We start from the raw sequence: 22,369 nt of genomic DNA, 5'->3' as shown, positions 1-22,369 counted from the left end.
AAAATTCGCCTTTTCATAAAAAAATTCTTCGTTTCAAATGTCTTTTTTATTCCTGACCTTAACTAATCTAAACAAGAATGATGTTTTTTTAATGACCTAGTGTTTTTGGTCGACACCAGTAAATCCGATTTTTTAATATTTTGCCTATGATGTGATAATATGCATAAGATCCGACAACAGTATAAAAGAAGTGCTTTTAAAGAACTCAAAATTTGTTTGGACAAAAATGCTCTCTTTCACTAGTCATAATTCACGATAATTGTAGATAATTGTCTGTTAAAGTTACTATTTTCCGAAACTAGTGAAATCACGTTCTATAAAAAAAAGGTTACGCTAAAAAATCTTCGAAAAAATTGATGTGCAAAAAATTAGGAATGACAGTAAAAGTCCAAAAGGATGAATTAATTACATAAATTATTTGCATTGTTCGAATTACAGAGTATTTGTATAGCTTCTAACCGCGTTTCAAACCCCGTCGGAGACATATTGATTGAGAATTTTTTATTATCTTGCAAGCTTTCGAATAAACATGCAGTTATTCTGCATCAGGCAAAGCATAATTGAGAATCTCAATTTGAGATTGACAAACTAAAAATCATGTCAAGTTCTATGAGTAAATTCAGTAATTCAGTTGGTAAAAAATTGCCTGCAGTGATATCATATGTAAGGGGCCAAATGGTGACCTCGGACGCCTATCCGGATCAAGTAGATGTTTTTCAATTCCACTATATAGCATCGGTTTTTTTTCAAGCCAATTAAGCATATTTCTTATATTTTATTTATCAATGTGTTAATAAAAGATTCAGTGACTTGTGAAGAATAATGTGAAATGGTTTAGAGAATTCCCACAGTTGACATACTTGCATAACATAACATGTACCTTCCTCATATAGCATGTCCAAATTAAATTAATTGAAAATTCGGAGCAAACTCTGGAACTTGTCGAAGAAGTCGGATCGTACATATCTACAACACATGTCAGGTTTCTAGTAAATTGATATAGTGACATTGCACCCTCCAGAATATAAATACATTCATTTGCGTATATTTACATAATACTGCGGCGCTGGTTAGCTTTTCTAAATGATGATGTAAAATGATAACAATGCATACTCTGCGAGTATATTACACATACAATTTATTTATATTCCAACACGCAAAATCCTTAAACGCAGCGTAATTGCAAAAAATCCAGACGTTGTTTGTCCTTGATGAAATGTATTCTCGTTTGTGGGCGTCAAATTCATCATTTTGTCCTCATTTTGATTCAAAAGTTCACACAGACTGTCACATACGTATGTACATATGTATATATATATGTGCATACATAATGCCTCTTCAGATATGCATGCTGCATGGGAATAATAAGTGATTATATAACCTACTAGAGTAGAGGCCCGTTCAAGAACGGGTTCTAGGCTCCCAGAGGGGGTGTGCCCATAGCGCAAAATCCCCTACGCTACACTTCAAATAATTCCCAGTGGAGACTTTGTCCATTGTCATAATACATATGTACGTGCATCAAATCATACATTTCAATTTCCCTGATCACGGAACAATTTGACTTCCCCCTCTTGTAGTGGCTGCATAGGTAACTACTTAAATTCCCATCGCGTGGGGGTGGCTGCATAGGTAAACACTTAAATTCCCATCGCGTGGGGGTGGCTGCATAGCTAACTACTTAAATTCCCGTCGCGTGGGGGTGGCTGCATAGCTAACTACTTAAATTCCCGTCGCGTGGGGTGGCTACATAGCTAAACGTTTAAATTTCCACAGGATGTGGTGGCCGAATGACAAAAACCTTAAATTTCCAGAGAGGGGGTGACTAAAAAACAAAACACTTAAATTTCCAGAGAGAGGGGTGATTAACTAACAAAAAACTCAAATTTCCAGAGGGAGGGGTGACTGCATAGCAAAAAAGTTAAAATTCCAGAGAATAGGATATGAATTTTATGCTGCTGGTATGTTTACAATTCTACTGCAAGAAGATAGAGACAAAGTGTCGCGGCAGAGTCATCATGGGTACGCTCAATGGTGTAGCGGAGCACACGCTGGTTGCGTAAACTCCATTCAATAGTAGTGGGGCGAGTTGCATTGAGAGCCACAGGGACCCAGCCAGCCAGGCAGCCAGAACTTAACAATAGCTCTTTATGTATATAGATAATGTATGCATGTATGTAGTTATTTATTTTGTTGGGTTGTGGTTGGTTTTAAGTGGGAGGAGGAGGTGGGCGTGAAACTTGGAGGACTTGTGGATAAATGTGTTGTTGTCGGTCTGTTGATCAGATCCGACTGAGCGAGAAGAAGAGAGTACCGCGGTGGCCAGTCACGATGGTTCAGTGGTGGGGCGAGTTGCATTGCTGGAAGACGGACCCAGGGACCCAGGGATCATACTAACACTTTATTATTAGTGATTTACATGTTAATCCTACCAAAGTTATATCAGAGGCGTATAAATAATAACAGCTTTACAGATGCCAGTACCAACTGTTTTTCAATTTTGTGGTATTATGTAAATAAGTATTTTAAGCCTGATCCGCCATCCATCCACGAACAAGTTGGAGATAAGCACTGATCTGGATTATGAGAACTGAAAGTGAGGGAATATGTACAGAAATGAAATATTATATACGACAGTATATGTACATCGGTCGAGAGTTGACAGTACGGCGTATGGCACTATCTACATACAATAATGCAATATCTTAAACCCAATAAGTTTGACCTTCTGTTGATATTCGAGGTCATTCGATCATGCTTACATTCCATGTATAAAATTTACACATCTATCTATTATTAAGGCGTTATATGTATGCATTCATAATATCATTATTGTGTGTATTCATCCGTAATTATCATTCTGTTTCACTCATGCCAATACCTATTTCATAATTGGTCGTCGTACGTTGTGGAGGTGGAAATCCTTCGTGACAATTTAACTCCGATTTTCATTTCAATCAAGAAAATGGCTCCTAATTTGTCGGGAAAAATCGCCCAAAATGATGAAGAACCACCTTCTTCATTTCCCGGCATATGGAAAACACCTTCTGGAAGGGAAACCCCATTTCGGTCCGGGTACAACTGGATGGAAAGTATGTTAAATTCAAAATTTAATGGAATTTTCAAAAAGAAATTCATGCATTTTACGAGGACAACTTTATCCCAAAAGGCAAAAGACTAGATGACGATATCGGGAACCTATGGCGCGTCCATGATAAGCTGTACGACCTGACCCCATTCATCCATAAGCATCCCGGAGGTCCAGATTGGCTCGAGTTGACTCAAGGGACCGATATCACGGAGGCATTTGAAACCTCCCACATCGTCAATGTGGACCTCGTGGAGAAAAACCTGGCTAAATTTTACGTCCAAGATGCCACTAAACCTCGCATTTCGCCATACACGTTCAAGGAAAACGGCTTTTTTAAAACACTCAAAAAGAAGATTGCCCCAATCATGACGACGGTTGGGACTGGCCCCACGAACCAAGTGATCCTTATGCAAGACGGCATGGTGGCCATGTTTCTGGGCTGTATGCTACTCGGGACATGGCTCGACTCCACCGTTCTGAAAATCATTTCCGGTTTTTTCCTTGCCGTCCAACTTATCGGAGCACACAATTTTTTCCATCTGAAGGACAATTGGAGAAAATACTATTTTGATTTGGGCTTGTTGTCCTCACACGAGTGGAAAATTACGCATTCCCTCAGCCACCATTTGTACCCGAATACTTTAATGGATATTGAACTGGAATTGTTCCCGACGTACCAATTTCTGCCGAACAGACCGAAGAATTTCATCCTTCGGTGGTATGGACCTGTGATATACTCGCATTTGCTATACATCGTCGGATTCTGGATGGAACTGGGAAGAAGGATTTTTAAAATTGCGATGGGCGAACAAAAACTACGAGTTGAAAATGGAATCGTATTTTTACAACTTGTTCCACTCGTCATGATTGCTCCAACGGTTCAAGTAAATAAAATATTCAATTAAAATGAGCATATTTTTGTAATGCCCAAATGAAATACGGGATGATAATTATGTAATAGGCTGGTATTTGGTCATGGATTTTTATCCATTCGGTAGCATCTTTTACTTTCCTCACTCAAGGAGCAAATGCTGCCCATCATCATCCCGACGAGTAAATGGAATTATAGTAAAATTAATTAAGCTAAATGAAGTTAATTATGACTCTTGTTTTTCTGAAAGATTTCATGATGGTGATGAAGCAAGACCGGATCCGGATTTTGGGTAAAATTCTGCTATATAATACATATGGGCAATGGCCGCGGAAGCCGGGAGGACATTTGGGACATTATTAATAACATTGTAGGATAGGGGAGAGAGGGGTTTATATAACATGGACAGATGGTGGGGACAGTGAATAACTGTGGGGACATCGTCCCTCTGTCAACTCCGCGGCCATTGCATATGGGTCGATAATAATAATTATTATCGATAATTAATTAATTATTTCTATAATTATTATAGAAAAAAGTTGATTAATTAGTAATTAGCTTTTTTCCTGTTTTATGATTAGTTTATGCCAACTCGACGCGACCCGAGACAAGATTGGAGATCATCATGAGAATAATCTCTGGGTGATTCTCGTGACCTTTGGGGCACATCAACTGCATCACCTCTTCCCGACGATATGCCACTCGAAATTGGTTCATATTAAGGATATATTTGAGCAAACAGTGGCTGAATTTAATGAAAGTTATCCTCGACGTTATCAATGGGATATGTATTGCGGCACTTTTAACCAATTGGCTAGAACTGAGACCAAACAAAAGAAGTATGGCAAAAAACGCGAGTGATGCTAAACAATGGTGATTTGTGGTCACAAGAGTGTAATATAATTTTACAGTTTAGTATAATCCTTAATATTAAACGGTGTGTATATAATAAATATGTAATACGTATTATGTATTATCACGAATTAAGTAAATAAATGCAGTATGTAAATTTTTAATTTGTTCATTTGAGTTTATGAAAGTCAAATGTCTTGAAATAACCCGCATCAACAAGTTTCGCAAATACATAGCTTTTGATTTTTTAAAGAATTTAGAGTCCGGTTTTCTTGTTGAGATTTACTTTAGGAATTTACGAAATACAAATATGCACACTAACTGGATAACTGGAAATGACAACACGATTATTTATATACTAGCGTATAGCCCGGCCAAGGCCGGGTTCTAGAGTGGGGGGTGTGCCCAAAGCGAAAAATCCGTCATACTATACTTTAAATAATTCGCAGTGAAGACTTTGTCATACTACATACATACATCAGAGTGAGGGTTTGCCCAAATCATACTGCATTTTAATTAACCTGGTCACAGTACAATTTAATTTCCCCCTGTGGGGGTAGTTGAATAGTTAATTACTTAAATTCCCGTCGCGTGGGAGTAACTGCATAGCTAACTATTTAAATTCCCACGCTTCACGCTCCCGTTAAGTTCCATAAACCCCGTTAACTTCTACAATTAACGCCAAGCTATTGACGGATTCAGCATCAAAAATACATTCGAATTGATATGCGACATAACGAATAAGCCATATTTGGACACCACGGTCATGGCAAGGTCACGGGGCCTCGGAGGTCAAAACCATTAATGGCGTTGGATTCAGCGTAAAAAATACATTCGAATTGATATGCCACTCGCTGTGGGTAGAGTTTCTCAAACTAAAATAATTAATTAATAGTGTTTATCAAGATCACTTATCATGATAACCACTATTGATGAGTGATGTATGTATGTATACTGCTCACTCACTCAATTTACTTGCACACTGCAAATATACAAAGACATTTAATTTGAGATTGATGGCAAGCGTACGTGAAAGTCACGTGCAGGCGAAGTGAGACTCATGCAGAAAATTCATGCATGCAACCGTTGCTCCGCGTCCTTCTTTGTCTCCTCTACGGGGCAATTTGCATTGAGAGCCACAGGGACCCAGGCAGAACTTAACACTAACGCTTTATGGAAGTAGATGTATGAATTATGTACATATGGATAAACGCTTTAAGGATAAGTCCGATCAATGTAATCAATCAATGTAATTCCACGGTCTCATGCCACAAAATCAGTATTTTTGCTGTAAACTTATATGGTTTCGGACTTACGTAAGAAGGGTGAAGTGAATTGCTTCAATGCTATATTACAATAGGTTTGTATGCATATTTCCAACCTATGCAAGTTTTATAGTTACTGCTCAATAAAAATAAAACTCGGGAACAACAGGTAGTAATGTTTTTTGTACAAAAGACTTATGAAATATGCATGAATTTCATGAATTGAAATATTACGAGGACAAATTACGTCAATTTTGAGTTTAAAATTGTATTTCGGAGAAATATTTGCAACGGAGCTAGCACATTGCTCAATGAGTTATTTCTGGCTATTAATTTCTATTCTCGTACTTATTTTAGGAATTTCGCCAATACAAACTTTACCTTGGAATCCCTCATCAAACTCGGGGGTACATACTCGTAGCTGTATAAATACATATAATTAAAGCGATTACAATGTGATATTCTTTTTAAGCGGAATATGGAGGATCCAGAATATTCAAAATTTCAGCCGATTCCAGGCCCTATAACGTGAGACTTTATGATCCAATTGTGGGAACTATTTCAGTTTTTCCCAAACTAGCGAAATAAATTTATATAAAAAAAAGTTACCCTAAAAATCTGATATGCAAAAATTAGGGAATTATAATAAGACTGCTGAGTTGAGGTCAAAATGTGTACTGTGAATCGTCAATCGTAAAATTGAAATGAATAATAAAATTATATCGCTTAATTTATTTAATTTCACAACATTTCGCCATAACTTATGACTCTTAAGTTACATATTGCAATTTTTAAAAACCATGCTTTAATTGTCCAGAATTTGATTATAGTCCAGCTCGGCGATATCCCCACATCGCACCGAGCAAATGTTTGCAAATATCCGCTGTCCGCTGTCTAGACTCAGGATCTCCAAGTAAAGGGTTGGCTTCGACGAAATCGGCTGAAACGAGATGACCGTGACACATCTCGAGTAAGGTGAGCGCCTCACGGAGCGTTAAACCTCCTACAACTGATGTCAAAATAGAAGATAAAACCACCCCATTCCAAATTTTTATTCAAACTTTTAAAAATGTTCGTAAATCAAATCGGAAATTGACAAAAAAAATTAACATCAAAAATATTTATCAAAATTGAAAGATTGTTGCTCTCACCCGACGTTCCTGTGCAACTGCCAATTTCAAAGTCGTCCATGGAATCAACATCGAAAGAGAGGTGAACTGGTCTGCTGCCCCCGAGCGAAACGTGGTCCAACGCTTGCTTTGTAACCTCGCAAATTCCGAGCCGATCTACATCCCCCATCGTGTAGGTTTTGATGCCGAGACGCTTTATATTCTCTCTGTGAATATATTTCCATTTTTGAGAGGAAATTTTAAAATTTGAAAGAATCGAAATGAAAATATGTACCTCTGCGCTTTGGGGTTAAATCTTCCACCGATCTCCCGGAGGCCAATGTAGGCAATATTTTTGGCAGGAATTCTGCAAATTCATGAAAAGTTGATGATTTAATTTGATGCCAAAGGAGTAGTGAAAATCTACTCTGACGGACAAATCCTAATTGAAGCGTTAACCAATTTTTGACCAAAGGCCACAAATGAAAGCAAATTCTTGCAAAAAATCATTAATTGTATGTACTTTTGCACACTAGAGTTCACATCGCTTACAAAACGGAGACCGAATTTTTGCAAATTTTTCTTGATGAAAAAGTCACCGTGAATTTACAAACTTGAAAATATTTCACCTCGGAACCAGCCAGTTAAATTGAGTGGCCAAACATTTGAAATCATGGGCCAACTCTTTGACATGAAACCCCATCGGAAGGCCATGCAGATTTCCAGAGTTTGTCGTGTATGGCGTGTTCAGATCAGCATGGGCGTCCACCCACAGGATCCCGATGTCTTGACGCGCCTCCGACACCGCGGCCAGCGTCCCGATCGAGATGGAATGGTCACCGCCCAAAGTGAGAGGGACACGGTTGTCGGACAGGATTTTACGTGTGGATTCGTAAATCTGTAATTTTCAAAGAAATTGCATCTATATCGACAATTAGTTTCACACTTAAAAAGAGTAACTTATTCAACTTTTGGAATTTTGATGCAATTTCAGAAATTCGGAGATTAGAACTGATAAATGGAATTATGTTCAAAAAAATTCTTTAATTTGCTGGAAACTATCTAAGATTTCCTCAATTAATAAACACGACAACTTCTGAAGATACAAAAAATAAGAAAGCAATGAGAATAGATAGACTTTGGTTCAAATCGGGTTTCAAAATTCATATATCCCATCAAATTCACGTGTTAAGAAACAAACAAAAAATACGAATCGGGTTATTTTTGGTTGCGAACAAAATAAAATGAGTCAAACCTTAGACTCGAAAGATAAATTGCCATGTTTTGACGCCAAATGTACAAAATAGATGATACGCTACATGATTTGAACTTGTAGATTTATTGGAGTACTTGGCGCAAATATGTAATTAGAGAAAGTAATAGCAATACCTGATACTTGTAAAAAAATACGCAAGTTGTTGGTCAGATTTATTGCATTTATTTGCAAACTGGCTTTCTTTCGTACACTGATTTTATTTGCATAATATTTTGAAACATAAAATATGAACTGGATAGCTCACCTGAAAATTAGCTCTTGAAATCGACCCGACATTATTTAGTGGGACACAGCCTTCAACAATCGTTGGGCTTTTGTCCCTCGTCTCGTCAAAGGTCAAATCTCCGTAGTCCTTAATGTCGTGGCCAACTGGATTAAATATATATACAAATTTTTACATGATAACCTAACTACAAAGATAAAATGTTATCAATTTTTATGTAAAACCTTCGTCCACCAAAAATTGAATAAATCCAGATCCTCTAATCAACTCTGGACCATGGATTAGACCCGATTTTGGCTGAAAAATTAAATTATTATGCAAAACTCCCATCGATAAAAGCTTATCCGCTCCTATTATAGATAACTTCGATTTAAAAATGTCAAATCTTGTCACCTGTCCTCCACCATATCCGGCACCTTGCACGCCAATGTTTAAATTTCTGGTGAAAAAACAATTCCCAGTGTTAAAATTCAGATCCTTTTTTAGTGCACATTGAAGCTTTGCAAGATTTCGCCGTAAAACTGAATTCATCTTCGTATTTTTGTAGCGTTATAATTTAATATAAATGTCGCTTAATAAGTAATTACGAGTCGTTAATAGCGAATGATTTAGACGAATGTTCACTAACTAAATTAATGAGCAATGCGTTCACAAGTGCATACAGATTAAAGTGTTTCTACATAAATTGAGGTGTGTTATTTTGTCAAGTGCTTGTTTCTGATTAATAAGTGCTTGAAAAAAGAGGGTTTGGTGTATTTACATACTTATGCAAGCAATATCGGTGACATTACGTCACACCAGATCAGTTCTTCGAGTGCATCTGTTCTTGAGATTAGTTTTGTCAAATTATAACAGCATCGATCATGCACATTTTACATTTCTCTCTTTATATAATGGCTTTGTAATAACTAAATATGTGTGATAAATTTTATTCCTGTCTATGAAAACGAGGGCAAATTGATGTTATTTTATCAAGTTTGAAAAATTCTCAGCGATTGCTTCCAAATTTTTCACACCCGGAAACGATTTTTTTTAGATCAAAATGTCTATTTACTATTGAAATGAATCTGATGATAATTTAAATATTGAATAAACTTCATCTGCATATGCAACTAACGATTGTTGTAAACCAGGCAAAAGTAACTGTACAATTGTATTTACCGTCGCACGCCAATATTTATATGTATGTGGCCTTTATTCATTCGTACTTTCAATATTTGTACAGCTTTTTTGCCATAAATTTTGGACCATGCAGCAAATCTCCTTCAAGTTTATAACAATCCACTCATACATAAAAATGTATCACATTCCTACCAGAAATTCGGGAACTTCGGACCCACCAAAAAAACGGAGTGGGTCAAAACCGTGTAGAGTCATCATTTTGGCTGGATGTCTCATTCTCCTGTATTTTCTCACTTTTGGAAATTTGGGAATTACGGACTTGGGTAGAATATTTAAATCAATTTGAATAATAATTTGAACAATAGTCTGGGTACATATGTTATTTACTAAATCAATTTGTTACAGAATTCATAATTCACTCAAATATTTGAAATTTTGTAAACTTATTACAAACGTTTCCACCAGTTTACGAAAGATATAAATCTACTCATACATACAAATATATATTAAACGTACTCTGAGAAACCTTCTGATTATTATAATGATAACTTGCAGACTGGAGAAAAGATGCCTCGTCGACCGCATTTGTAAATGTTAAGACAGCTTCACCGTCATCCGAATTAACCCAAGAACCGGAAGTTGAAGCAGACACCCAGACTTCCCTTCCTGACGACCCTTTCCTCCAAGAGATTCAATTTGTGCAAGAAAATTTCGAAAAAATGGAGCAAACTGATCCGAAACTGATTCGCTACGTCCGAGCGAGATATTTGACACCACCCCCACCAAAAGAAAAACCGTATAACTTAAAGTACCCAGAATATCAGAAGACCACGTTGGGAAAGTGGATCAGGACATTCTACAAGAACAAGGTAGCATAATTTGACGCACTAAAACAAATGTTGATTCAATGCAATTTTTCGCCAAATTAGTTTGCCAAATTCGTCAAAGGAGAGAAATTGGCGAAAGTTTTTACAATACAGATCAATCTGTATTTTGCCTATTTTTTTAAATGTATTCTGTCCAATTTGTCCAGCATTTTGCTCAGATGAAAGGGTTTAACAATTAATTCATAAGCCACAATTAAATATCTTAATTTTTTAACTACGCAGCGCAACGGGGTCTTTTTCGAAGCTGGCGCAAACTCTGGCGAAAGTACGAATACAATCGAGTTGGAAATCGAACTTGGGTGGAGTGGAATTTTGGTCGAGTGCAACCCCAGAATAACTCCGGAATTGAGAAACGTGGCGAGAAAAACGTGGATAGCGACGGTCTGCTTGTCGATGAGCGGATATCCAAAAGTGGTACTGATAAGTGGTACATTAGGCTAATTCATAGCTTTCCATCACTAAATTAATACCGCAAATTTAGGAGAACATGTCCATCCCGACGACGTGGACGTACAGCGCGAGACTCGGCCCGGCCTGGGACCTGGGAAAATTCGGCGTCAATTCGACTTGGTCATATCTCGATGGGATCGAATCTGTCCCGCTGTATTCCATCTTAGCAGCTGCTGGAATACAGGAAATTGATTATTTCTCTTTTGATATTGAGGGTGCAGAATTCGCCGTTCTTAAAAGTTTCCCCTTTGATAAGGTGGTTATCAAGGTGAGTCAAGTGCAAATATATCTTTATGAATGTTTTTTTTATTTGAAATGAAATTTTTAAAAGGTTCTCATTCTTGAAGTTTACTTTTACTCGGCTGAAGAAAAAGTGGAATTGACAGAATTATTGAAACGAAATGGGCTCATTTTCATCCGAAATATTGAAATGGATCAGATTTATGTGCATGAAAGCGTCATGGCTGAAATGGACGTGGGGGTTGAGGACTTGGCAAAGTTGTAGTTATCAAAATAAATAAATAAAATATTGGTGTGTTGTATTTTCGGTAATTAACGAATGCTGATATTATCAATTTCATTGTGATCTGCATTGTTCTCAACATTTTGTCCCGATTATATTGAAATTCTTGTCCCCAAGACTTGGGACAAAATTTACCATAAAGGACGTAACTATGACGTAGCTATATTTTTAACACATTGATAAATTCAGAAATTTTGCACCACAAAAAAAATTATCCTGAAAAAACTAGCGAAGTTCTTTGCATGCAACAAAATCGAATCAAATAAATCACGAAAATGATGCAAAATGGAGAAATCTTCTCTGGAATATCCTTCCCAATATTTGGAATTATTGGTGGCACCATATGTCGCACCCTCATCAACCAAATAACACCCGCATCCCCCGACGACGCGCGAAGAAGGGTCGCCACATCAAAAAATTGGGAATCCTTGCTCCCCTTTGCATTACAGTATTGCATCTGCGGAACCTTTCTACTTTACCATGTCGTCATTTGGTTGGGAAATGGGGTCATATTTTTTATCAAGTTTGGCAGCTCCCGAATCTGCAATTTCCTCGAGACGGTAAATCATTTCATAATTAATCACACCACAAAAAACAAACAGAAATGATTTTCCTTCTTAAAAACAGTGGAAAAATGGTCACATTTCCGTCCACATTTGGCGACATACCGTATTAGCGGGGACATTGGGGTTCACGTGGAGCAGATGGGACACCAAAACAGTCAGATGCCTCGAGACTTTGGAAGAGAGGGATACCGACGAGTGGTGGAAATGGCTCATGCAGCTCGAAGTGTATCCCGTGGGGCTAAAATTTAATTGGCAATTTAATTATTATCAATAATAACTTAATTAATTAACCAATTTCAGCGATGGAGTCGAGCCTGGATGCGCACGATGGTGGAAATTTACTCGGACGTTATTGCTGTATCATATTACGTATTCTTCCTGGCGATAGGCCTTCTCGCCGTGGTATTGGTTTTTGTTAAAATTCAAGCATTTCAAATCTTGTAAAGTTCGCAAGGTTATAAAATTGCGCGATAAAATAATCAATCGGTTATCGACATCGCAGCGGGAAATTCTGCTTCCTCTCCTGATCTGTTTTGAAGAACATTTCCTCTCTCCAATCTTGTCTTGGGCTTGGCGTCGGGACACGATAAATTACGACAGCAACACCACCATCACGACGATCTGCGCCGCTGATGCAGACATTCCACACACCGCGACGCAATTATTGAACAAGAAGATGGAACGAATGGAGAAAATGAGGAATGAATTGGAAATGCTTAAGAAAACACGGACAGAAATTGAACCGGAAGTGAATATTAATACAGGAACAGCGAGCAGTCAGCTATCGTCATCATCATCGTCATCATGTCGAATTACAAGTCGTAGGACGAATCGAAACCAGGTTCCAAGTCGAGGACGATGTTTATGGGGTCATCTGCGTGATGAAGTCGGGAATCGAGAACGATCTGGATTTGTCCTTAGAAATCCTTCCCAAAATGTTCGTGAAGTGCTGCTTGTCGAAAAAAATAAGTGATAATTCTTCTAACTAGTTCTAACAAACTCGTCATTTCGCTTTGCTCATTAAGTTATCGGTGTCAATTACGTAATTACTGTACGGAATCTAGAATAAAAAATGCAATTGGTTTTCTGAGAATTTTGGCTTACCAAACCTTAAACAAACTCAGACGGAGTTGACCTTAAAATAAATTAGTTTGCTAAAATAAGAGCTTTAAAGCAATTTTAAATTCCTGGAAATATTTTTTGCAAATTAAAAATGTGTATTTGTAGCCTACAAATTTTGTAGGTTGTTTACATTTGCGTCTCATTTACTATTCATTTGCAGACTGCGCAACTAATTGTTAATTGTCAATTTTGATTGAAAATTTTTCAATTCACAAAAAATATTCTCAGGCATTTCAGACTAGGAAGCTTATTTATGGCATATTATTAATAGTAACTCTCTCCTTGACCTCTGCTCTCTCAAATTAATCACATTTTTTTGTGCACGGTTCTTACATAATTAATGCACATATGTAGTGTCAATTAGTAGTTTTAATTATCCGTCTGCGTCGTAAATGAAAATCAGCGCATAAAATCTTACGTAAATTTGCCAGTGATGAGAATTTGCAAACTAATAAATCCAACTGAAATGTCCATATAATGATATAACAATCGTTTACATACATCTACTCGACGGACAGTCTTGATTATAATTCTACAGATTTTTATTTACAAAATTCACAATTAAGTACCTGCGCTATTTTTATTCTCATATCTTTTCCTCATTACAGGGTACATTCAGTCAATTTCACTCAATTTCGCGTCTTGTGCGCAAAAATGTACTGCAAATAATTATTAGTTATACAATACGCAAATATCTATGCATTCACAAAATGATATAATACGCGTGCCTCGTGGTGTGCATGCAGTCTCCACTTTTATCCGCTTCGTTAATTATTATGTTTAGGTAATTTAATGTGGGTGGCTATATAATTTCCTTAATAAAGCAGAGTTAATTTTAACTGAAATAACAAGATAAAGCGTGAAAGATAACATTTCAACCAAATCCATTTCGTGCAGTTGAGCTGGGAAATTAATTTTATGGGTCGTGCTGCAAGCATGCGATAAATCTATAAATTTCGCAAATTTCGCTCTTCTTCTCTGATTATCGATTGGTGAATTGAATTAATTGAAGATGTTGTTCTCCTGAAATGATCATAAAATCCTGTGTGCACAACCCCCTAAAATATTTCATACATTCCGTGTGCATACATATTTACGGAACACTGCTACATTAAATATATATCAAAAACATATCCGCGCAAATATGTAGAGAGGAATCGTTTTTGCAGAAACTCTTGGAAAACAACTTTTTGCATAAATGCATTCATACAATGTCAAGTTCTAGAATTTTTCACCAAAGCATACAAAAAAAATTGTGCCGGAATCTGAAAAATGGTTATATTTGCTTGCACACCGTCTTTGATGAAATGATATAAATTACAGCAAAAACAAGGAAAATAACAATCTAACAAGATTAAATGCGAAGAGAAGCCTGCTTGTCCAGCATAATAATTAACTCCACAAGTTCGGACTCGTCTGCCTGCACAGGGCAAGTTTTTACGAGGTGCTCAACACCTGCAATTAAAATCCTTGAATGAGAACGCAATAAATTGATATAAATTCGCACATCAATTTCTCACATATGCAAATATATACTTGACTGATTCGCACAATATGGTGCCACACAAGAAAAAAATATTCTCACAGACGCATGTTACGAACAAAAACTTATGACAAAGATAACGCCAAGGATTACGTATACCTATGGACAAATGCAGATTCTTGGTTGGATTAGAGTGCTGAATTTTTAATGCTTTGTCTACTACAAATGTGCAATTTGCTAATTAATGGAGCATTTTTATTGTAGAAATAGACAGAGAAAAAATATAGATGTTCTTGTAATGACCAAGAGGAAGGGAGTCAGTCAACCTTCCATGAAATTTAGGTTGTACGTTTATATCGCTTCAAATAAATATACACTAAATTTGCTCAATCCAACTCTAATTATGAATGTGAATTGATCCCGTGATAATACAAAAGAAGGAAAACTAGATTTTTAAGAAGTTACAATTGGCTTCACATAACTTTATGTAATACTATTTTCGTTGTAAAGACAGAGTTGAATCATACTTAAGTACATATGCTTAATTAGTCAGACACGGCTGGGCTCGAAATAGAATAGAGTTTTTTCAACTCCAGACTTGATTTTTCTTATTTTTTTATCAAGCTTTTCATAATTTGGGTTTGTGCTGATCAGATTGGAAACCGAGATTTAACTCGTGTTTCACATCCTGTCCAGATTTAGACCACGTGAAGGGTCACTAGTTTGGATAAAAACCGGTTTTTGCAATAAATATTTTGCAATTTGTGGTAACATTGGCTATGATTGCGAAAATAAGTAAGTAAATACACCAACAACCAAGTTCTCCATGTTCAAAGTTTTATTAGCCTCGTACTACAAGAGTTTTTTACTCGTCATAAACTTCTCTTTACTTGCGTGTAAGTTCAAGCCAAGTTTACACCTAAATTGTGATAAGTTATTTAGTTAATTCAGTGTCATCATCTTTACAATTTCTGGATAAAATCATCACCTCACTTAAGTAAATAACTTCCGCTATAAGAAACATCAAGATGACACTGGGTCCTAATCATCCTTAAATTACCGCCGACCACAGGCCATGATTTTACCAGAAATCTCGATTCAATGCCCTCCCCCAAACCGAAATCCCTTTATAGTTTTTACTAATTCGCAACAATTTGCACCGTCGTGTTATAATTTCGCGAAAAACAAAAGTGACATTCAACCCAGTCATTGGTACGTAAATATTGACATTACATTTACATGTAGCATTGTTCGCCAGAAAGGAAACGATGTGCGAATGTGAATCGAATCAAGGTGCACGACGGACACGCCACGCCAAGTGAGATGGATGAGGACATCAACAATATCAACATTCCGTCAAGATCAAGAGACCACAAGGGCATAAATACAGTTTGTGATCCAAGAATTTTGACTTACCAATGTGTCTCATACTACAGTTATGATAAAGATAAGATGGCTTATCGATCATGCTGTATGCACGGCCCCCAAACCTGACGCTAACTTCTTACTAATCAAGACTTTTTATTAACACAATTGTCACAATTTTACCATCTTACCGTCCTTTATCTAAATACACTGTTTGTCTGGCGGATGCGGTATACGTACAAGGCGCGTCTAATTCTATACATGTGTTGACACTTGGTGACCATTTCGTTTCATTCATTGTTGTTCAAGTTCAGATAATATTAGACATTTTTTTCTACTCAGTGATAAGATACCACGGATAAACGACCCTTCGGTGGATACGACCAATTAACGACGAAACTTTATTATTACTGCGCTAAAAGAATGATTACGCGTGTCTTTATGTAAATTACATAATGTAATGCATATTCATAGCGCATATGTATTTAGGTATGTACATATGCATTATGATACCCGTCGTGTTGTTTTGTTATTAAGTAGCTATTAAATTAATCTAGTAAAAGTTGCGAATCTGCATATCACACATATGTACGTAAGTACCTGTCACGATTTTTACGTAATTATGCAGTTTAAGAAGCATTTACTACTGCTGGACTATTATTTAGTGCAGAAGAGAGAGTGGTGAGACTCGCTGGACCAGTTTGTATTAAATATTTATATGAAAATATTTAGGTTAGCCGGTTCCCCTTGTAACTACATAATTTGTGCATCTTGATGTTATGATCAACAATTTGGGACAACAAGTTTTTCAGCAAAATCTGTACCTAAGATCGAGAGTTGTCCAGTTGAGTGGGGTAGTCCAGTCGGTGTATCTTAATTGTTGGCAGTGGTCACGTCGCCTTTTGTTACTCGCGTCGGAACATATTTCATAACAGGATCTCCTGGTTTTTTTGTGCATAAATAAATTGATCTCGGACAGACCGGTTTTTGGGGAAGATGAGAATTCCCCGTCAAATCATGACGACGGCGTCCTGGCCGGTCGCCTCGGTGGGTGTGCCGCTCCTCATCACGGCCGTCTGGGTGCCTATTCTTCTCTCCGTGATGAGCACGGTTCCCACACAGTTGAGACTGTGGCGAAGAGCAGATCAACTCCTGGACAGAATGGTGCTCAAGGACGGGGAGAGTTTCGACTTCATAGTGGGTAAGGGAGGTGGCTTGATAAGGTCTTATCGTAAAATGTGGGACGAAATATTAACGCCATAAGGTGCGATTATGCGAAATAATCTGTGATTTATCTATTTAAAAGGTGGCCACATTTTGGATAAGGTCTTATTATAAAATGGCACACAAAATAGTGACGCCATATTCCGCGATTTTTTCACATTTTGAATTTCAAAATATTTTCCCTCAAAATTAAATAATGTTCAAATTTTGAAACAAATTTCATGAATTTTTTCAATACTTTAGTTGGGGCTGGTCTAGCGGGAGGCGTGGTGGCGAATCGTCTTACCCGGTCGGGTGCGAAAGTCCTGCTTCTCGAGGCGGGCGGAGAGCCACACCCCTTCCAAATCGTGCCCGGTTTACTCATGGGGATGATAAACTACCCCGAGACGGACTGGATGTTCAGGTCGGTGCCACAAACGAAAGCGTCGCTTAACTCGATACGTGCCGAGAGCAGTTGGAGCGTGGGAAAAGGTATCTGCTCAGTAATTTAATCAATTAATTTAACAATTTTCCTACCTAAAATCAGTTAAATATAATTAGATACCAAGTATGATGCATTTTTGCTTAATTTGTGGGTGCATGCAATGCAATAATTGCATTTAAATTACTAGCAAAATTCTACAAGGAATCGGGCATTAAAAAATTATTTTCAGAAAAATGCAATTAAATTGATGTAGTCATTTTACTTCATATCGATTAATTTGATAAGATTTCAAGCCATTAAATTATTCTAAGCAAAATTTATTTAGCTGTGAAGTTCTTTCAGGTGTTTTTGAAATTTCCGTTAAAAAGAAATAAATAACAAATAGTAAACGAAGGAAATAATCTATTAATAATTTTGATGTAATTTTTGTGATAATTGTGGAAATTATGATTCGCTTAAAGGGCTAGGTGGTACCGGGACCCTGAACATCATGATCTATCTCCGGGGTCATCGGAAAGATTTCGACAACTGGGCGAGTCTTGTGAACGACTCGTCTTGGAGTTTTGAAGGGCTTATGCCAAACTTTAAAAGTATTGAAGAGTACTCCGGAAAAATGGTAAAAGTTGATGGTGAGTGAGTAATATGATACAGACACACATCAGTTTGCAAAAAATATTATCAAAATCACATTCGCAAAAAAATAAATATCTCACAATATCATAAAAAATGGATTCAGTGTTTCCATTTAGTGCAAAAACTATTCGCAAAAATTTCAAAGCATTTTTCCCCCATATTAAATACGTGTTAAAACTTTTATTTAATGAAATTGAACCGGAAATTGACCCAATATTATGACCAGAACGCTACCACGGCCGCCGGGGCGACATGCTTATCGACGAGCCAGACTATCTCGGAATTTCGGACGAATTCATCGCCGCCGCCGGTGAATTTGGATATCCTAAGGTCGACATGAATTCACCCTATGGCGCCGCTGGCTTCGATCGGATCAAATACCCGATCCGAGAAGGGAGAAGGATCGCATCTTACTCTGCTTTTATCCAACCCGTTCGACACATGGAGACGTTAACTGTGCTTAAATATGCAAACGTTAACAAGGTCGGTTATCAAAGATATGAAAAATATTTACATAAGTAGTTAATCATGATCTTAACAAAATTCAGGTCCTTATCGACTCGAATGGAAACGTGTATGGCGTCGAATACGAGAAATTCGGCGAAATCAAAACCGCTCTGGCGACGAAGGAGGTCATTCTATCGGCAGGGACGGTAAACTCGGCCAAAATATTGATGTTATCGGGTATCGGGCCAAAGGAGGAGTTAAGCCGTCACGGGGTATGACAAATTATTATTACACAATGTCCAATTATGACAAAAACCTACACGACCAAAATTATGCCTCATTGTCCCCTTTCTCCTGCCCCCAGATCCCCCTAAAACAAGACCTCCCCGTCGGCCACAATCTACAAGACCACCTCGGCGTCTACCTTGGCCCTTTCTACGTCTCCCCACCAGCTCAAACCCTCCGCATGGAGCGTGACCTTTCCCCCTCCTCATTCTCATCCTGGCTCACATCCGGCACTGGACCTCTCTCCTCGTCCGGTGTGCAAGCCTCGGGAACTTTCACTTCGTCCATCGCCGCCAGCCGAGGTCAACCCGCCTGGCCGGACGTGCACCTCTTCCTCTTCGGCTACTCGTCGACATCCTCCGTCGCCAACCTTGTCGCCCACGCCTTCAACCTGGAGCCCGTCGAGATGCAGGAGTACTACAAACAGGGCGATGTCGACGGGCGTGACTCGTTTTACCTCATTGTCACGGGTGCGCGACCCTTGTCCCGTGGGTGGGTCAGGTTGAAGTCCTCCATCCCTGGGGATCCACCCCTCATCCAACCCAACTATTTGGGCGACGGGGGAAACCAAACTGATCTCGCCGTGTTGCTCGAAGCGGTGAAGAGGTCGGTCGAAATGGTGGAAGATTCGACCTCGATGGGTAAAAATTTGGGCGCCGTCTTCACAAATGATAAACTTCCAGGGTGTGAACTGTTCGAGATGCGGAGTGACGAATATTGGAAGTGTTACATTAGTCGGTACAGGTTAGTTGACGTGGTGGTAACAAAATAGTGCAAAATCTGTGACAATTTTGTTACCAAATTTACAATAAATAAATTTTAAAAAACAAACTTAGGTGAAGGACGCGCTTAAAATATTAAAACAAGAAGCATTAAAAAATGTCATAAATCGTTTAATATTTACTAACTTTTACTTCACCGGAGGCCCAACTAACACAGGAAAAAAGGTATACTTTCAAGGATTTGGAACAATTATACGAAATGCGTAATATGTATTTGTATATTAAACTTGCAAGATTTGAATGATTATCTTTCAATAAATCGCGACACCTCTTATAGAGGAAATTTGCTCATGTTCTGGCGTATTTTTAATAACTTCTGTAATGCTGCCCTTCATATTTAATCAAGTCGTTGGTTTAGCTACATTTATTATTGATTATCATTGCTTTGAAAATTTAACAGTTGGGCCCCCGGTGAAGTAAAAGTTAATAAATATTAAGCGATTTATGACATTTTTTAATGCTTCTTGTTTTAATATTTTAAGCGCGTCCTTCACCTAAGTTTGTTTTTTAAAATTTATTTATTTAATTATTTTTAGTGATTTGTGAACTTATATGCATAAAATCATATGCAATTATAAAATCTTAAACGTTGTTAATTCTCCTGTTTGTGGACGCTTGGCATACCAATTTAATTCCGCAGTGGGTGTGGATGCGTGGCATGCCAATTTAATCCCCCAGTTTCAAAATTTTAAGGATTGTTCTGTTCTGTCAAGGATGCCTTGACACTTAGCGATCTAATAATAACGTAATTCGATTGTCTAGCAACATTGGATATGTTGAGTATTGAATAGCGATGCTGAATAAACTATCACCGCACGTTAGCAACCAGTAACTTAACACGTAAATAGGTTGCCTAATGCAAATATTTCAAAAAGCTCTAATTCCGTCAGTTTTGATCCGATTAAGTCGAACAAAGGCTTACAATTTGCGTATTATCCTGGAGAATAATAAAAATGGCAAGCCCCCGGTCGGAAACACTTCCTTGATGCCAAGAAATGGATTTGAAATTTTAGGCATCGGACTTTCTACCTGAAGGAATTAGAATTTTTGAAAAAATAAAAAAAAACGTATCTGTAAAACAGAATTCTCTGGTTTTTTTGTTTCAGCATGTTTTCCATGCAACGAACGGTTTGGGCGAAATCTCAGTGCGACCTTTTCAAAGTTGCAGCTGATTGCATACCTAGGCTTCGCCGTAACCATGGTGATCTTTTAACATGATCACCTTATGGTTACTTTTCCTTCACCTAAGAAAAATTTCAATTTTCAAAAATTTCAATTTTCAAAAATTTGAAAAGTTACCTGGATCGGAATAAATCAATGTTCAATTTTACAAATTTCGCTCGGGTCAAAATTTTCCGAAAAATCTTCAGCGTCCAAAATTGATTAAATTTCTCCAAAAATTTGGTAATAAAATTGTCACAGATTTTATACGCTATGTCGCTTTATACGTAACGATTTACTACCGAAAAGAGGCAATAATTAACAAAAGCTACACAAACTCGTTGAAAATTTTACAGTGTACATATGTTGAATTGATAAGTCATGCTTATATTTTTTTACTCAACAGCGTTTCTCTCCATCATCCCGTCGGCACTGCTCGCATGGGTCGGGCGGACGACCCGCTTGCCGTGGTTGATACCAGACTCAGAGTTCGTGGGATTAAAGGACTCCGCGTTGTCGACTCTTCTATTCAGCCAGTTATCATCGTCACAAATTTGGGAGCGTCCGCCATGATGATTGGCGACAAGGGGGCGGAAATGATTTTACAGGATTGGGCGCAGGTTAAGGTCAAGGAAGCGAAAAACCGACAGGAAGAAAGACTTGACGCTGGAAAAAGCAATGGCATTTCGGAGAACGAAGAAGACCTCGATTTTAACAGGTTGAAACGCAAACGAAGACTTGATTAGTTGAAAAATGTAAATTTTAAGAGTGGTCCTATTAGATTAGTGCTTATTTTGTGATATGTACAGGTTACGAAGTAGTATTATTAATATTAGTTATATAATGTGCAGCCTATTTATTTCCAAAATATACAAATCGATTGCAATTACTATGTATGTCCCATTTATTAATCAATATTTCGTGACGTTACATCAATTAATAAACTAATGCAATTAAATATAGTACCTTTATTGGACTAATATCTAATTCTCAATTCTGACCCGCACGGTATATTTAATCAAATTCTGCATCGTGTTTAATTTCGGTTTATATATGTTAATTCCGTCATGATTTCTGTACGCAATTTTGATGGTAGTTTTCAGATGAATGTCTGAAAAGATGCAACAAAATTTGACAAAAACCTAAATTGTATTTTTTATTAAATACGCAAAAAATGTCACTCTTTATTTATTCAATAATTTCCTCAG

At 37.5% G+C, this 22,369-nt stretch overlaps 5 protein-coding genes across 6 annotated transcripts; 4 read left to right on the top strand and 1 right to left on the bottom strand.

The window, feature by feature from the left end:
- Positions 1 to 2,831: 2,831 nt before the first annotated feature.
- On the top strand, positions 2,832 to 4,978 carry LOC110853020 (cytochrome b5-related protein). The gene is made up of 5 exons (XM_022101237.2): positions 2,832 to 3,092; positions 3,170 to 3,975; positions 4,053 to 4,144; positions 4,213 to 4,254; positions 4,544 to 4,978. Exons 1-5 carry the CDS (start codon positions 2,966 to 2,968, stop codon positions 4,821 to 4,823), a joined length of 1,347 nt encoding a protein of 448 aa, XP_021956929.1. The 5' UTR covers positions 2,832 to 2,965; the 3' UTR covers positions 4,824 to 4,978.
- Positions 4,979 to 6,773: 1,795 nt separating this feature from the next.
- Positions 6,774 to 9,474, bottom strand: LOC110853146 (arginase-1; the record flags this gene model as incomplete). Its single annotated transcript, XM_022101388.2, has 8 exons — positions 6,774 to 7,088; positions 7,231 to 7,415; positions 7,484 to 7,555; positions 7,818 to 8,086; positions 8,709 to 8,833; positions 8,912 to 8,984; positions 9,081 to 9,126; positions 9,452 to 9,474. Coding segments are annotated over 8 exons (978 nt in total), but the record flags the coding sequence as incomplete, so codon positions are not given.
- A 427-nt stretch (positions 9,475 to 9,901) lies between these two features.
- Positions 9,902 to 11,959, top strand: LOC110853245. 2 transcript variants are annotated; one of them, XM_035854544.1, is made up of 5 exons: positions 9,902 to 10,132; positions 10,365 to 10,678; positions 10,919 to 11,110; positions 11,178 to 11,414; positions 11,494 to 11,959. In XM_035854544.1, exons 1-5 carry the CDS (start codon positions 9,937 to 9,939, stop codon positions 11,527 to 11,529), a joined length of 975 nt encoding a protein of 324 aa, XP_035710437.1. In that variant the 5' UTR covers positions 9,902 to 9,936; the 3' UTR covers positions 11,530 to 11,959. The 2 variants fall into 2 exon arrangements, with proteins under 2 accessions (XP_035710437.1, XP_021957190.2); XM_022101498.2 differs by having other exon boundaries at positions 9,908 to 10,132; positions 11,478 to 11,702.
- Positions 11,960 to 12,361: 402 nt separating this feature from the next.
- Positions 12,362 to 13,358, top strand: LOC118436432. Its single transcript, XM_035854546.1, has 2 exons — positions 12,362 to 12,637; positions 12,738 to 13,358. The coding sequence occupies exons 1-2, from the start codon at positions 12,554 to 12,556 to the stop codon at positions 13,206 to 13,208; spliced, it is 555 nt and encodes a 184-aa protein (XP_035710439.1). The 5' UTR covers positions 12,362 to 12,553; the 3' UTR covers positions 13,209 to 13,358.
- A 2,050-nt stretch (positions 13,359 to 15,408) lies between these two features.
- On the top strand, positions 15,409 to 22,126 carry LOC110853079 (glucose dehydrogenase [FAD, quinone]). Its single transcript, XM_022101309.2, has 8 exons — positions 15,409 to 16,052; positions 16,134 to 17,406; positions 17,673 to 17,900; positions 18,315 to 18,482; positions 18,713 to 18,969; positions 19,035 to 19,205; positions 19,298 to 19,962; positions 21,568 to 22,126. Exons 2-8 carry the CDS (start codon positions 17,202 to 17,204, stop codon positions 21,905 to 21,907), a joined length of 2,034 nt encoding a protein of 677 aa, XP_021957001.1. The 5' UTR covers positions 15,409 to 16,052; positions 16,134 to 17,201; the 3' UTR covers positions 21,908 to 22,126.
- Positions 22,127 to 22,369: the final 243 nt, after the last annotated feature.

This window comes from Folsomia candida, unplaced genomic scaffold (assembly GCF_002217175.1).
Source record: "Folsomia candida strain VU population unplaced genomic scaffold, ASM221717v1 Fcan01_Sc008, whole genome shotgun sequence".
Lineage (NCBI taxonomy): Eukaryota > Metazoa > Arthropoda > Collembola > Entomobryomorpha > Isotomidae > Folsomia > Folsomia candida.
Note: the sequence above shows the minus strand (reverse complement) of the source record. Positions and strands in the feature narration are given on the sequence as shown.